The sequence below is a fragment of the Anneissia japonica genome, unplaced genomic scaffold, assembly GCF_011630105.1.
Source record: "Anneissia japonica isolate Jap-2015-1 unplaced genomic scaffold, ASM1163010v1 scaffold287597_len576451_cov177, whole genome shotgun sequence".
Classification (NCBI taxonomy): Eukaryota; Metazoa; Echinodermata; class Crinoidea; order Comatulida; family Comatulidae; genus Anneissia; species Anneissia japonica.
The window spans coordinates 67814-84106 of NW_022745867.1; the positions used below are offsets into that span (position 1 = coordinate 67814).

The 16293-nt window shown below is 34.9% G+C and overlaps 1 protein-coding gene across 1 annotated transcript in view; it reads right to left on the reverse strand.

Moving 5' to 3' along the window:
* The window catches only part of LOC117120058 (MAM and LDL-receptor class A domain-containing protein 1-like), a 17988-nt gene extending 10095 nt beyond the window's left edge, over positions 1 to 7893 (reverse strand). Inside the window, exons 1-6 of the mRNA XM_033265064.1 lie at positions 7618 to 7893; positions 7152 to 7411; positions 6553 to 6643; positions 6110 to 6268; positions 5550 to 5797; positions 1316 to 1403 (exon numbers count right to left, since the gene is read on the reverse strand). Coding sequence (XP_033120955.1) covers positions 1316 to 1403; positions 5550 to 5797; positions 6110 to 6268; positions 6553 to 6643; positions 7152 to 7411; positions 7618 to 7840 — 1069 coding nt within the window. The 5' untranslated portion in view covers positions 7841 to 7893. The remainder of the gene's footprint in view (positions 1 to 1315; positions 1404 to 5549; positions 5798 to 6109; positions 6269 to 6552; positions 6644 to 7151; positions 7412 to 7617) is intronic.
* Positions 7894 to 16293: the final 8400 nt, after the last annotated feature.

A 16293-nucleotide genomic window follows, 5' to 3' on the forward strand; every position in this document is an offset into this window, starting at 1 on the left:
AAACTACGGTATGACAGTCGACAGAAGACGGGAAATGCAATTTACTACCTCTAAAATCTTACAACTATTACCAATGTATTTTATTTAAAGGCTGGTATACTTATATCATATTGAATTCCACTAAAACCAGAGAACTTTCGTCCAAATTGCTGCACATTGTCACTTTCCTCGCGACATTGTTTACATTAGTTACCGAGTTTACAAGAACGTTTGTGATTGGCTAATAGCGTCTCATGAATGCTTAACAGGTATGGTAAGTGTGCTGTGATTGGGTACTGCTTTCGTGAACGACATTATTTTTTCGAAGATAAATTCTCATTTTTGGTTACAGTTTCCCCAAATTTACGATTGCCGACAATTATATTATGTTTCAATAAAATAGTATTGACATTTTTGTGCGAATGCCAAGTAGCGCGAATCGGTGGGTCACAGAATTCGTAAACTAAGCCGATTTTGGAGCCTCAACCCATGGTCTATTACAATGTTCGGAAATTTGTATGCAACTTTACCATTATCCTAATTTGACTGTTGTATTTATCGCATACATCTCAGTATTCTTATTCTCTAAATTTATCTTATAATAGAGTCTTGTAAGTTGCTGAATTTTTAACATTGTATAAACTTGCAACTGAATTTTGTGTGCTTTTGTATCAGTAAATAAGTTAATAACACGATCAAAGTTAGCAATGTTGTCTGTTTCATCACGCTCAATATATAAATAATAATAATAATGCCAAAGCAGATAGTCTCGCTTTTCCCATCGTGGCTCTGAGATATGGCAGGATGAGCTTTAGTCATGTAGTCATTGCAGAATTGGATAAAAAACAAGAGAAAACGGTTTAAATGGACTGAAAAGAAATCACAATCTATGAATTTGCCAATAAAAACAACTACATTCGGATTCTTATTAAAATATTCTTGCCTGACGAAATACATCAATTTCGTCGTGTTTTTCTAAAAAGTGCTTATTTTTTTACTCTCATTCTCCCATTTCAGCGCCCCCTCAAACGTGGCGCCCGGGGCACGTGCCCCCCCCCCTTTACCCCCTAGCTACGCCACTGGCCTATGCATATGAGATTTTCGCTAGGAATCGTTCGTGTTTGTCAGCATGGATAGTGCGGCCGAAAACATGAGGACGGATAATCCAATAGAACCCTTTTTAGTCCATTATCCCATTTAAAAGCCGACCAATGGGTCAAGATATTAGATTCTGGCTTTTAAAAATTGTTTTGATGTCAAATTTTATAAACCACAAAGTGCCTACAAAGCCTGATCTAGGTACTATTAAATTGTTATACAATTTATATTTATTTACCTTGTAATTCCTCACATGGAGTTTGTTTGTAAAGGAAATCATCAATTGCAGCATTATTTGCATCCTCTTTTTCGAAAACTATTACAATCTAATATATAAGATAATATAGAATAACGTTCAATAATCTCCAAAGGGAAAAAATTTAAGAAGCATACTTAAGTAAACAGCCAGAAAAAGAATAAGTAATAGCTTTCGGACAACGCTAGTCCTTCCTCAGTGGCGAGTGAGTGAGGGTAGAAAAAGTCAGATAGTATAAAGTGAGAAGTCGTGGATAGAAACTAAGTTAAATGAGATAGGACATGAGTAAATAAGCAGCGTGAATAAAGAGTGAACAAGAAAGCCAAAACTAAACTTTAGATGCACGCATCTATCAATAAGCCAAATGATTTTTTATTTAATTTGGAATGCCATTGGATGAATTTAGTGTCCTAGGAGAACGTTTCTTATATTTAGTCCGAAAGTTGTGCTGATTTAAGTATAAGTTCCCAGTGATTTCCCTCATTCCTGTCGTTCCAATTCGGAAATTTGCAATTGAGTCACACCAGCTGAATTGAAATGTTCGCCTACAGGTTTATCAAGCTTAGACGTTTTGTTAGCTGATTATGCTGTGTCATTCTCATACCATTGAGGTATGCTCATACGAAGAGTGTTTTTTTGTTTCACCGACATATTGTTAACCACAAATATTATAATATAGGCCTATGGGATAAATGATATTTTTGGTGAGGCACCAATTAATTGATTGCCTTATCCGGAATTTGTCTTTTGTTTGGTTGCTCTTGAATGATTGTGTAGAATTAAGCAAGAAGCACGTTTCCATGATGAACCACAAAGTTGACTGCTCAAATTATGGCTGTCAAAAGATTTAATTTGCTTCTGAAATTTAGATATTACTTATATATCACGAAGGTTAGGTGTTCCGTAATAGGCTATGAACGATGTATTCAGAAAAACAGAACCGAGGCGTTTTGTGTCTGTATGTGCATACATATTTCTGAATTATAGCATTTAGTGTTGGAAACCTAGGGCGATAGGTACCGGTAGTGACCAGTAGCACTCTGGTTGGTCGCTGACGTGGTTTATAAGTCAGTGTTTGAGCACGGGGTATGTCCTTTGCTTAATAATAGAAGTTTCGATGGACCCTCAATGATAATTTCTCTTCCGGAGGTGTCCGGTCTGTACGATTCTAGAAATCTTAATCGGAAGAACAACGTCTCATGCGAAATGCTTGGCTGTTTGGAATGATTTTGGTGCAGTGCGGGGATGACAGCTGCCAGGGAGCAGTTACATGTTATGCTTATCCGTGGGTTTATGGAAGAGATCTGTAAGTGCACCATTTTCCATGATCACGTGATGGTATAGTATTATTTGGTAAATTTGATATTTAGTTTATTTTGCGGACAAAGTCCGTGGAATCCTGAATATACAGTGGAGGAGCAACAACTATGGTCTTAATAAATCATCAACATATTCAGAAATTACCGGATCGACGGGGATAAGGTGGGGTCCAATTTTGCGATCGAGGGAACCCTTTATAACCATCTTTAATACAGATGTTTTTTTTCACTTCCTTCGAAAGTTCTGGAGTGGGCTCCTTTCTGAGTTTACGATAGTGAAGAGGGGATCGTTTACTTGTCATCAGGACTCGTCTTCATAGAATTTAATGTCCATAACGACAGTGGCAGAGCCTTTTTCAGCTGATATCAGACGATATAATCACGCTTGTGGGCGTCGATCGGTGGGGGACAGGGGACACGTCCCCCACTTTTCAAAGTAGTGGGGACATCATATCAATTGTCTTCCATCCCACTTTTCACCAGTCTTCTATAATTAAACCCCAGTTTTCAAAGCGAATGCAAAAAATAACAATTTATACACATGACTGTCATGTATTTTGTCTGTTCACTCTTCACAACTGCGGTGCGTATTTCCGGCCCAAAACCGAGTAAAAACGCAATTGTATGTACATTTTGTAACCATCTCAGTAAAAACTACATCGATTTTATGGGTGCAACGGTTGTCAGAGGCTAAATTTATTATGAAAACAATGTACTGTACGTTGTTAAAATTGGAAACTGATTAGGCCAGTATTTTTACAAACTCAAAAATGCACACTTTCTACTATAAACGATTTATTACTTTTGTACGGTATATTATTATGACCCGTACGTATACACTAGTGTTTAATACCGGTATTATTTGCATAGGTCTACATAGATTACTGGTTTTCCTAATGTCAAAAAATTGTAGTTAGTCAATTGAATTTTATGTAGCCTTTATTAAAAAAAAAATTATACAGCCTTTGGCTCGGACAGGGCTATTTATTTAAATTTATTTAAGTACGGTGATACCACAAGTTTAAAAACGCTAGTGTTACGTTGACGCAATCTCGCAATGACGTCATAATAATCAGTGGCGGATTCAATTAGGGCCGTACCGAGCCGACCAGCCTCCCTAAATTTTTCAAAATTATAAAAAAAAATGGGGAAAAAAGAAAAATTAGAATTAGAATTTAGGTCTGAGAGTGCCATTTCCGGCCATCGAGAGGTGTCATAATCATAAATTTTCTTACCTCAGCCCCAACCATGGGTGGCGTTGAAATGATCTAATTTCCCAAATTTTGAAAGTCTCTGCCTGTCCCCCTCTATTTAGCTTTCCATGAGCCGCCACTGATAATGATAAATTAATTATTGTCTATGTTTTGTGTGCTTCCCACTTCCTAGTCCTGTTTGATCGTAAATTAGACGGTAGTATTTCCACTCACAATAGTGTAGTTGCAATACTACTTGCACAATTCAAAATGAGGAGAAAAGGAAAAAGCTCGTGATTGATTTTAAAAGTACTATTCATGCAAATAGACTAAATTTATGACGGTTTTACTTTTATCGTATTTGATTTTCATGGTTCGAATACGTCACAAACTAATCAGTAGATAACATATCATTATTTTCATGAATGTTATTTTGCACGAAATTTATATAAGCGGGCATAATTCTGATTACCAGGATAATTTTAAAAACTTTTTATGATGAGTATTTCAGTGGCAAACTCAATGGGCTCAGCAGGCCCACCCTCCCTATTTATTTTTTCGAAATTTAAAAGTGGAAAAAATGAAATTATATTCAAATTTAGTCTGAGAGTGCCATTTCCGGCCAACTAGGTGTCATAATCATAAATTTTCTTACCTCAGCTCCAACCATGGGACTGAGGTGGTCTACACTCTCTATCTGTAAAAGTCTGTAGGGCTCAGCTCTATTTCAAATTCCTGGATCCGCCACTGTATTTTGAAAATGTAGTATGGAATTGATTGCATTCCTTAAAATCAATTAGAAACACCTAATAACAGGCTATAGACGCCAGAGCTTCAGGGGGCTTCGCCCCTGGACCCCCACCGGGGCTCTAGGCAACCCCCTGGCCCCAACCAAAGGCTTTCCTATTTTGCATTTCGCCGCCCCCACCCCACTTTCAACCACGGATCGACGCCATGATCACGCTAACGCAAATTGGCAATGGTCTGCCTCTCATCTTTTTTATAGATTGTCGCGGAAAACTTGACTAGAAACGGGCTTTCATCACGTCCTTCTTCAATGGCCTGAATGAACGTTTTTATTAAAGCTGGGAAACGATACTAAGATGGATTCAATGAAATTTTTTTGGTTTGAATCTGTGGTTTTCCCACTGTGGCGTTTCCGTCGCAAAAATTCACGGCATCTTAAACGTCGGAAAAAATCTTCCAGATACAAAGATAGTTGTTGTGGATCGAGTCAGCCTCGGTTTAGGGCAGAATTTAAGTGCTCGAGATAGAAGTTTGGTTTCTATATACTGTATACATCGCTGTGGGGATAAAGGCATAGTGATTTTATCAAATTGTAAGTCGCCTTTTTCCACCACTTGGGTTGATTTGGTCATTCATTATGTGATGAAAGAGTGGGAATCGTCTAGTTTTATGTGGATTAAACTGGTTTTAAGAATTTCCAAATCCACCTCCTTAGTTCCAAGACAATCTTTTTGTCAGCTCTGCGACTGAAAGTTTTAAGGCATCCTATAGGCCTATCACATTAGTTAACATTACCAGCCCACCAAAAAACTATCCATACACTATCTATATATTATTATTCTCTAAAAATTATTTAAGAGTTTTGATAATAAAACAAATTATTCGTAAGCAAACGAGCATGATTCATATTTTACAGTAAAGTATTACTAAGTTTAAGTGTTGTTAACGTAAACTGACGTAAAATGTAGTTGGTATGGGTTCAGGAAGAGGAACGTTTTGCAAATGCCATTGATCACCATGCCCTTGATGGCTCACTGCTAGAGGCTCTCTGATTTGTCCGTATAAAGGTTGAAGATATATCCGAATTTTCCCATGTTTTCCGGAGGCAATGAAATACCAGAAAGAAAAACAAGCTTCAGAACCTGATGACGTGAGTAATGGTGAATACAGCACAGATTTGTCACTTGATGAATAGATGTAGTGACCTGTAATTAAAAAAGTAATAATAGTAATAATAATAATAATAATAATAATAATAATAATAATAATAATAGTAGTAGTAGTAGTAGTAGGAGTTACAATACTTATGTGTAAAGCCAAAAAATTGTCTTAAAGAAGAAATTGAAATTGACAAATGTTTATACAGTATAATGATCAATTGTGTATATTAATGCAAAACTGACATGAACACACGCGCATGTTTGGAGTCCTTATGAGGTCGGCTTTAAACACTGCTGTATTTCACAGTAGGTTTATTAGTGCTTACAAAAATAAAATGTGGAATAACGTTGCCATACCATTAGCTGAATTCAAAGTATGATCGTTCGGCAGACTGAATGATGTTGCTCTTGTATTACTCCATCTATTCATTTCCAACGATGTAAACCCACAAAGAACAGGATTTGACTCAAAGGTACATTCTTTAAATATAGGTGGCGGTTGAGTTGGCATTGGTGCTAAAAAAGATCGATGACTAAGAAATTAAGATATGCTTAAAATATAGGCATTTTCAATCTCAAAAATACGTTTGATAATTGACAAACCATTCTTGGCTGTTTGCTTACCCATGTACCAACATTATTATTGCAAAATAATGATAAAATGTAATTAAACACATTTGACATACAAAGTACACAATAACAAATTCGAACCATTCACCTCACCCATTTTTTGAAATATTGTACTCGCGAATTAACACTCAAATATACGAACTTATTATAATTGAAGTTAATTAACTTACTTAATGGGCACGTTCCATTTTGTATTTCTAAATCATCCAGTCCAATGTAAGAAGTGGACGGATTCGATCCAACAATAGCTTGGAATATGACCTGCAAATACGGTATAATTCATATGAAGTGAGGTCAAACAAAATAAGTCCTGTAGTATAAAACATGAAAATGAGTTACTGAGATTAAGTTTTTTTTTTAAGATGTCTGGAAAACATACTGTAGAAAAATCACCTCTAAAGGTACGGTAAACAACTGGTAAGTTTCTTGACGGAGTATGTACATTTTGAAAAGCTTTACAAAATGTGTAAAAAACACTTTCAATGTATGTAGATAAACTCAAAACCTTTGATGCTGTTTACGTAGAAATTCACTACTCTCAAGATAGTGATAAATATTCTGAGCAATAATTTTATTTAGAATGTTTGATACGCATAAAGTGAGTGAAATTCCGCTATAGTTTAGGTTTTAAATTCGACACATTTCTTTCGCGACCTAGTTAGGGTTACGACCCATAGGTCTAATTAGAATAACAGGGCAGTGTACCAACCAATCAATTCCAATATGTCAATAATAATATGTGATTTTATACATGTTGATCATAGCATACCTTAAATGAGTCTGTTGGTTGGAATTGAATGTATCCTGTGTTCCAGTAAAGACCTTGTATTCCAGACAAATTTCTAATAGGTTGACCGACACCATGTACCTTTTCCTCAATAATCACTTCCAACTGACCTACATAGGGTCCAATCATGTAGTAAGAAAAGCTGATGCAGTAAGAGGTGTAGTTCGATGAGAAAGCCGGTGTTTTAAGGCGAGCAACTTGCCCAGGTTCTTTGCCATATCCGCTAATGTACATGTTTTCATCTAAGACACAATTAACACTAAATTCAATTATCTATAACTTCGTATATTAATTACTTTTATTATAAAACTGGTTAAATTTTGATAACAATAATAATAATAATAATAATACAATAAATTATTTATGAATGATTAAAAAGTAAATAACAACGATTAATTAATTTAGTTTATGCTTGTAAGTTGTAAATATAAAACAATATTGTTCAAACCTCTACTAAATGACCATGCAGGTGGTTTGTAATAAATGTTTCTGTACCAATTAAAATCATCATCATTATCTTGCATTATTTTTCTGTAGCAGGTATTATCGAAGTCACAACTAAGTTGTTGCAGCTCTGGCTCATTCCAACTTGATATACTTTGTGCTAGGCTCTTGTGGCTGTGAAGCATCACTTGAATAAAAAACGACGCCCAATAAACAGCACAGTTCATCTTGGCCACGACTAACGCAAATTACGTTACATCAATCAGTAAACGTTTTAGCGAAATGATTTCCTGTGCTTTACGACTTAATGATTAATAATAATTATTATGCTCGATCGCCACCACTCGTTTACAAATTGTATTTTTAGCTTCCTGTTCCGTGTATTCAACAATATAAGATTGGTTGACATTTATCACATGATTCATAATTATCCAAAATCAACAACAATAATTCCTACATGCGTTTTTTTTTCGGGTCGCTTTCAAAGCCTAGTCTGAGGGTTTATCACAATTTAGAAAAATAAAAGTGACAAATTGGTAGGCTGAAAAATTAAGAGGAGGGGAAGAAAGAGTAGGATGTTAGGTCATCCGGCTTCAAGACGACCCTGAGTTGCATTTAAAAAAATGAAGGATTTTCGTATGTCGGGTGCATAACACCATTGTTTAAAGTTTACGATGTTACAAAGGGTTAGACAGTAAAAATTAACCTTACTCAACAATTAAAACTTGGTGGCCGTTAACAACCCGGCGCTGCCGTACGTTATCGCCGTTTCGTATTGATATTGCACCCATCTCTGCCATATATAAGTCAATCACAACTAATTTAAATGGAATACCCCTTTGCTTCATCCTTTTTCCATTTTTATTTACATATAGGCCTATACATTATTGATCTGTTGTATAATAGACTATCATGCACCATAAATATACATTAAAGATATAGAACCTTCCATAAAAGAATCCCATCCCTGAAAAACATATTGTAAACAAAAAGCAGAAGGCTTGTTTCGGCAACGGTCCACATAGCCTATTAATAACATAGTCTCAAATGATGGTTCAAGACTCATAGTACCGTACAAATTGAATTATTATTCATAAGACTAATTCTCAAGCCTTTCTTATTACAAATAATGTTGAAGTATTATATATAGGTATTCTATTGTTAATTTTAAGTGCTATCTTGGTGATATATCTAATGTATACTCATTTATAGCTATCACGGTGTCTCCTAACTAGTAATTTGTTGTAAATAATAATTTATAATTGTTATATGATCCATATGACATGAAAAATAATCCGAGTTCCTTGTTGTTTTCTGCTCTGATTTGTGCAAATACGAATCGTACTTTGTTCGGTGAACCGATTTGATGTGAGTATATGATGCTGTTACAAGTATTTTCTGTCCATTTTCATAACAATAAACTATGTATTGATACACTATTATACAATCAAATTCCGCCTTCGCTTACAGAATGCTATTAATAGAACGTTCACATCCTAATATAGTAAAAAGGTGTAGTAAAGGTGCACAATCCCATTTTTTCAATCAAACACGTTAAAACGTTTACAAGATAAATTCAAATTTTATTTTTTATTACGCAATTTCTTATATTGTATACCGTTAGATCAGTATGTATCATTAATACGAAAAATGATGAAAACAAGTTTAATAAAAGTGGGTTACACCCATAAAAGAGAAAAGGTACGGTATTAATTCAAAAAGATTTAACAGTTGTTAAATGTGATTGACTCGGAGTTCCTCTTTCATGTTTTCAAAATATCTGTACGCGGAACAGAATGACAATACAAAAATTGTACAGAATCACACCTGTTGAATTTTATTAATAATTATAGCATAACTAAGTATGATATTGACGCAAATTATAAACATATTTGTGTTTATTTTATTTCCCTCACATCCAACAGCAAGTACACTTGCCAATTACAGGATGAAAATGGTGCTTTATAAACTAACTCTCTTTATGAGGCTTAGTGAGTGGAGTTGGTTTTGGTAGTGAGAAAAAGTCGTGCTGTGACAGCAATTGAACCCAGGACCCTGGGATTAGAAGGCAAGCATCTTAACTACTGAGCTCTACTGCAAAGCAAACGTCTTAAAGCAGCAAAAACAAATCGAGTTACATTTCAGTTTACCAACTTTTTATGATATAAAAAATATTTCAAAAGAAAAGTTCTTAAATAATTTTAAATCAATAATCACTTTTACAACCGTATGCTGAAAATTCTTCAGTATTTTAATATTGCCATATTAAATTAAAGTTGACTGTGTATTTAGACTATTGAAACAAAATTACTAAAATGTTTTTATATGCAATAATATGTCTTTTTGATGAATAATGTTGGGTGACCCCACAAAGTATTAAAAAAGAGTGTACAACATTAATGTACACTCGAAAAACTATATTCAAATAGTAGGGATAGACCATAACATATTTATGTGACCAAAACTGACCCATGTCCAGAATTTCTTCAACAGCACGATCCACTAACAACTTGTGTTCGCGATCTATAGCTTCCCTACTACTTATGTACAGAAAATAGGTGTATCGGCGTTGAACTTCAGTTCAGTATTTTTGGGGAGAGGGAAATTTGAATATTTTTTAGTGTTAAAATGCCAAATCAGGAAGGAATCAAAAACATTGGAGCCATGTAAAAACATTAGTACCCTGAAAGGAACAGCAAATCTCAACCACGCGCTTTGGAACCGCAATATTATGAGATGCTTAAAAATGAACACCAGTCTGAAAAGGTTGAGACAGAGTCTTAGGTAATTAAGCTGATTTAAGGTGAGAGTTTATGAGTAAAATGCAGAAGTCATAATAGGCTAAATTATTATTATTTTAGTGTCAAAATACAAATTAGTCTATACTTATAATTTACAGTATATTAGTCTATAATTTAAAAATTAAATGATAGTAGTGTTCAAACCTCCATATGCCCATAAGGGTGGTTTGTAGTAGTTCCTTGACCAATCAAAATCATCATCCCGATCTTGCGATATGTCATTGTAATAGCAAGAATTTTCGAAGTCACAAATAAAAGAGTTTCGTGGATTATTCCAAGCCGACGTCGTTTGTGCTTGGCACCTATGCCGGTGGAGAACCACAGAAACAAACAGAAACACTGAATACGCAGAAAAGTTCATCTTGTTGCAGCAACGTAAAGGCTTTACAATACATCAATCAGTTATTAACCGAATGACTTGCAACACTGTGCTTTGTAAATTATATAGGCCTGACCGTTTTCAAATAAATGTTTTATTACAGCTTCCTGTTCCGTAAAGAGAAAGGATACGAAGTAGATCAGTTATATCAATCACGTGATTGCATACAATATTTAAAAATTAACAGAAAATCAACATAAGAACCATGACTGGTGTCAAAATTAAACTATAAAATATCAGAAAACGGATTAGGTTGACCTACTAGCATATCCTGATCCAAAGATTCCCAGATAAAATCATCACGAGCTTTTACGTCCGTGTGGGCGGGAGGACCAGACAAGCTGATTTGCTTCATTGTATAGCTAGATATGTAATGAATTTAGCTTATAGTTTAGCATTTAGAAGTTAATTTTTAACAATCAAAAATCTCTCTCCGAAAATAATAAAGTAAAATTATATAAAGCATATTTATAATATAATTATATAATTTACAGTATATTAGTCTAAAGAAACAATTAAATGATAGTAGTGTTCGAACATCCATATGTCCATATGGGCTGATTTGCTTCATTGTTTAGAAGTTTCCTAGCTAGATATGTAATGTTAGCTTATAGTTTAGCATTTAGAAATTAAATTTTACCAATCAAAAAACTCTATCCTCGAAAATAATAAAGTAAAACTATATAAACTATATATAAAACTAAATATATTTATAATATAATTTTATAATTTACAGTATATTAGTCTAAAAAATAATTTATATTATTCTTATAAATATTCTTTATCTGATATATTTTGAATATGCTTCATATAATTTTACTTTAGTATTTTCGGGGAGAGTATTTATAATATATAAATTTATCTGTAATATATTCTTTTTCTTTACATCACCGGTCTGAAAATTATTACCAAATGTGTCATGAAATTATCCCCTGATCAAGGCTTGATTTGATGACATTATACAGGGAAAGAAATGCCACCTATTTCACTAAATTATAATAATCCTTAATCATTGAAATCAAAATTACTGCTATCATAAGGCCAATGTATGTTCTGAAGGAGGAATTAATGTTCATTTAAAATCGAATTGAATTAATATTTGACAACGCAGGAGTTGATGAAACACAGGAGGAAGGCACTTGAATGATTGTGTCACTAAGTTTCTCCTCTTGTGTTTAAATAACATTTGTATGCTGACTCTCGGTGATAATGTTATTCCAATTTATCTTTGATACAATTGACGTACAAAAGTAAATATGCAAAAAGTACACCGCGAGGTATTTTCGAATTATTACAGTCATACGGAATTATTTATTTGACTTGCCATTGCCTGACAGTTAAAAAAGGAAAACTCTGAACTACCACGAAGAATAAACCTTCAGCTTGTAATGTCCCACAAAATACGCATATACGTGCGTTTTTGGGACAGCACATTAAACCTGTAGGCGAATTTATTCGCGCGAATCGAAAGCGTCGGTTCGTGCGCATGCGCATTCAATTTCCTATCGGAGTTTTTGCGAAGTGAAAAAATGCGTAACCAATCAGAGCTTAGGAAGCGAACTGACGCTTTGATTCGCCCGAATAAATTCGCCTAGTGGAAAACCGGCTTTATGCTTGTTAGACACGCACGTATTCCTGGCCCTTTCGATTGGTCAATTTTTAAGTGTGATTGACACTTAGGAAAGGTCCATTGTACTTGGAGTTCCTCTTTCCTGTTTTCGAAATATCTGTACGCAAACTTCTAAATAATATAAGAAATGGCTTACTCTATTTCTGATAAAATAAGGAAAAGTGTCAGAATGACAATACAAAGATTGTACAGAATCACACGATCTCTGTGGAATTTTATTAATAATTTTAGCATAACTAAGTATGGTATTAACGCATGTAAAAAACACTGCTACACTCAAAGGAACAGCAAATCCCAACCATGCGCTTTGGAACCGCAATATTATGAGATACTTAAACATGAACACCAGTCTACAAAAGGTTGAGAGGGTCTTAATTGAGCTGATTTAAAGTGAGAGTTTATGAGAGTAAAATGCAGAAGTCATAACAATAATTATTATTTTAGTTTCAAAATACAAATTGGTTTTTAAATTTACAGTATATTAGTCTATACTTTAAAAAATTAAATGACAGTAGTGTTCAAACCTCCATATGTTCATAAGGGTGGTTTGTAGGAAGTCCGATTGACCAATCAAAATCATCATCCCAATCTTACAATATGTCATTGTAGCAAGTACTTTCGAATTCACAACTAAAAGAGTTCCGTGGATTATTCCAAACAGACTTTGTGCTTGGCACATACAGTATGCCCGGTGGAGAACCACAGAAACAAACTAAACACTGAATTCGTAGGAAAGTTCCTCTTGCCGCAGGAGCGTAAAGGCTTCACAATAGACCAATCAGTTTTCGACCGAATGACTTGCAGCACTGTGCTTCGTAAAATATAGGCCTGACCGTTTTCAAATAAATATTTTATTACAGCTTCCTTGATTTACCTTGATGCTTCGAGACTTACAGACCTATGCTCGTTTGTCCCTCTTGATACATCCGAGAATCTTCCTCAGATACATAATTCAGTCGGTGGCCAGACCAGTTTCCTTTTTCCAGACCTGACTTAAAGGCATTTACTGTCTTCGCAGACAGAACATAATTTGGAAGCGCATTCCAATCATTCACCACTGTTCCATAAAGAGAAAAGATACGAAGTAGATTAGTTAATATCAATCACGTGATTGCATACAGTACTTAAAAATTAACAGAAAAATCAACAAAAGAACCATGACTGGTGTCAAAATTAAAGTATAAAATATGAGGAAACGGATTAGGTCGACCTACTAGCATATCCTGATGATCCAAAGATGCACAGACAAAATCATCGCGCTTTCACGTCTGTGTGCGCGGCGCGGACCAAACGAGCTGATTTGCTTCATAGTTTAGAAGTTTTCTAATAGGCCCATGTAATGAATTTAGCCTATAGACTAAAATATTGACAAAAATTACATTATTTTGTAGGTTGATTAACTGTTTTTAATAAAGGTGAATGAAACTTCCACCTTCACTTTTAGTCCAGTTATAAAACTCATGCTAGTTGCTGTTTTTTTTTTTATTCCCTATTGACGGTTCGTGAGATGAAGGTGAGGCATGTCTGCAACGGGGCCTAGCTTTTAGCAAAGTACAGTACCGGTACATTCTTTTTTATAGACACCCGTCATTGCCATACATTTTGTTGAGAAGTTTGAAAGCTATATTCATAAACGATGGAATGCGTCTCATTGGTGATTTTCTAGGTTTTTTAGAATGTAGGCCTATAACGGTAAATCAAATAGATAATAATACAGTGCTCAAATAAATAATACAGTGCTCAAATCAAATATAAGCTGTAGATATAAGAAGGATGAGTGGAAGAGGAACTAGTGGTCTTAGATTCGTAATGATGTCGTAAAGGCCTCTGTGGTCTAAACAATATGACGCTCGCCGATATAGCGAGAGATTGTGGGTTCGATTCCCACCAGAAACCCTTTCTTTTCATACCGCTATAATGAGGAACTACGTTTGATAAAATTTATAACATCATGTTCCTATATATTTGAGTACTGTATTATTATCTATTTGATTTATGTATGTATATATTTATTTGATTTACATTATGTAGGCCTATATATATATTTCGATGTGAGTACCGAATACTGAGTACCGCAGGCCCGTAGCCAGGGGGGGGGGGTTTATGGTTCGGGCGAACCCCCCTTTTCTAGCGAACCCCCCTGTTTTCTAGCGAACCCCCTCGAATTTTTGAATGAGTCCCACCCGTTTTTAAATTGTAGCCTGCATTACAAGCCTACATTCATAGGATATGTCAGCTTCAGAAGTTTGGAGATTTAAATTAAAACGCAATTCCTTTACGATGGCACACATAAGGATGGCAAACATCGATAAAAACACGGCTGCCGTCTCAACTTTCACTGGCCTTTGGCTGAATGTTTGTAAGAAAATCTGTCTCTTATACACATCTAGATGTGTATAAGAGACAGGAGTAAATGGTGCCACCAAACGAAGCTAAAGTTTTGCGACTTAATCCACCAAATGCAAATAAAGTTTTGCGACTTAATCACCTAAATGTGGATTGTGTGGTTAGTAAATTCCATAGCCATACTGTCCATCGCGCACACTAAACAGGGGCGGATCCAGAGATGTCCAAAAGGGGGGGCCGAAATTTGGGCCGATCGAGACAACAATATCGTAGGGGGTCCGGGGGCATGCCCCTGCGAAATTTTTGTGTTCTAGACGCCCGAAAATAACATTTGAGGCGTTGTGGGCTATCATTTTTTTCTTTTTCTTTCTTTTTTCCTTCTTTTTTTCTTTTTTTTACCTTCCAAAAGGGGGGGGGGCGGGGCCTGGCCGCCCCTGCTAAACTATGTGCTGATGGAGCATTTTGGTACGGAAGCTTAAAGTGACCTTCCGAGTTTCCGAGTTTCCAAGATAATTATCTTGGAAACATGGAATAAACACTTATTAAGACGTCTTTCCGAGATAATTTATCTCGAAAAGACGTCTTTTGGAAAGACGGAATTCCAAGATAACGTATCTTGGAAAGACGGAATTCCAAGATAATTGATCTTGGAAAGACGGAATTCCAAGATAAGTATCTTAGAAAGACGGAATTCAAAGATAACGTATCTTGGAAAGACGGAATTTCAAGATAACGTATCTTGGAAAGATGGATTTCCAAGATAAATTATCTTGGAAAGACGGAATTCCAAGATACGTTATCTTGGAAAGACGTCTTTCCAAGATACATTTTGAGGATATTTCCTGCACGATTAAAATCGTAACGGTACTGGGTTCGGTACGGTATTCAGGAGTTCGTGTTTCGTACAGGTCAATCCATTCATAGAAAAGGCCTTTATTGGAGAAAGCGTACCTGTCGTTAGCCATAGTAGCCTAGGTCAATACTAACCCCGGCTATATAAAATTGATTATAAAATTAAAAAATATTAATCTTATTATTGTAGTAGGGTCATTATATTTACATTTAAATTTCCAATGTTAAAATAATCTTATTTATCAAAATTGTATATTTAAATAATATAGTAATAGCCAAGCAGAGGTATAGCCTAGTCTAGGCCTAAACAATTTACTATATGTGAGTGTATAAAATTATGAAAAATATGATTAAAACGCAAAATTGTGAAAGAATAAAGGAAGAAGGAAGAATAGGAAAGAGATTTGGAGCGGCTGAAATATTTTCCGAAATTATACAATAGTAGTCAATATGCTATTATTGCATTACGTTTTTGTAAACAAATTTGGGCACAAAAAAAATGAAATTAATTTTTATACATTAAAAATTAACGTAGACCTATTTTTCATGCGTTTTAATAAGCAGATATTGATGCGTACATACAGAACAATGCGTGAAAGTACAGAACAACACACAATGAAATACAACAATATTCACTCACAACTTTGAACTTGAACAAATTGAATATAGGCC